General features: G+C 28.5%; 1 protein-coding gene across 1 annotated transcript in view; it reads left to right on the top strand.

Annotated features, from left to right (window-relative positions):
* EAH_00009250 (hypothetical protein, conserved) overlaps positions 1-237 on the top strand; it is a gene marked incomplete at both ends in the record, with an annotated part of 1,695 nt that extends 1,458 nt beyond the window's left edge. Inside the window, one exon of the mRNA XM_013395422.1 lies at positions 14-237. Within this exon, the coding sequence (XP_013250876.1) occupies positions 14-237 (224 nt within the window). The remainder of the gene's footprint in view (positions 1-13) is intronic.
* Positions 238-515: the final 278 nt, after the last annotated feature.

Consider the following 515-nt stretch of genomic DNA (forward strand, 5'->3'; position numbering starts at 1 on the left):
GTTGCTGCTGCAGCACCAGGCATCCGCATTACGGCGTTACCCGGGCCCGAGGAATTTGCAGGCCAGCAGCAGCAGCAGCAGCGGCAGCAGCAACAGCAGCAGCAGCAGCAGCAGCAGCAGCAGCAGCAGCAGCAGCAGCAGAATGGTCTGGAGGTGCCTTTTGCGTTTTTGTTGGATTTCGCCTCTGCCGATTTCCCAATTTTTGCATTTAGAGAAAATTACGACAACCTCGCGTAAATAAATAAATAAATTAATTAATTAATTTAATTAAATAAATAAATAAATAAATAAAATAAATAAATATATTAATTAATTAATTTAATTAAATAAATAAATAAATAAAATAAATATATTAAATAAATATATTAAATTAATAAATTAAATAAATAAATATATCAATTAATTAATTAATTAATTAATTGAGTTTAGTTAGACGAGTTTGTTTAATTAAATAAATAAAAATACGCAAACAAAAAAATAAATTCAAATAAATAAATAAATTAAATAAATAAATA

Source organism: Eimeria acervulina, genomic scaffold, assembly GCF_000499425.1.
Source record: "Eimeria acervulina Houghton genomic scaffold, Eah_scaff45, whole genome shotgun sequence".
NCBI lineage: Eukaryota > Apicomplexa > Conoidasida > Eucoccidiorida > Eimeriidae > Eimeria > Eimeria acervulina.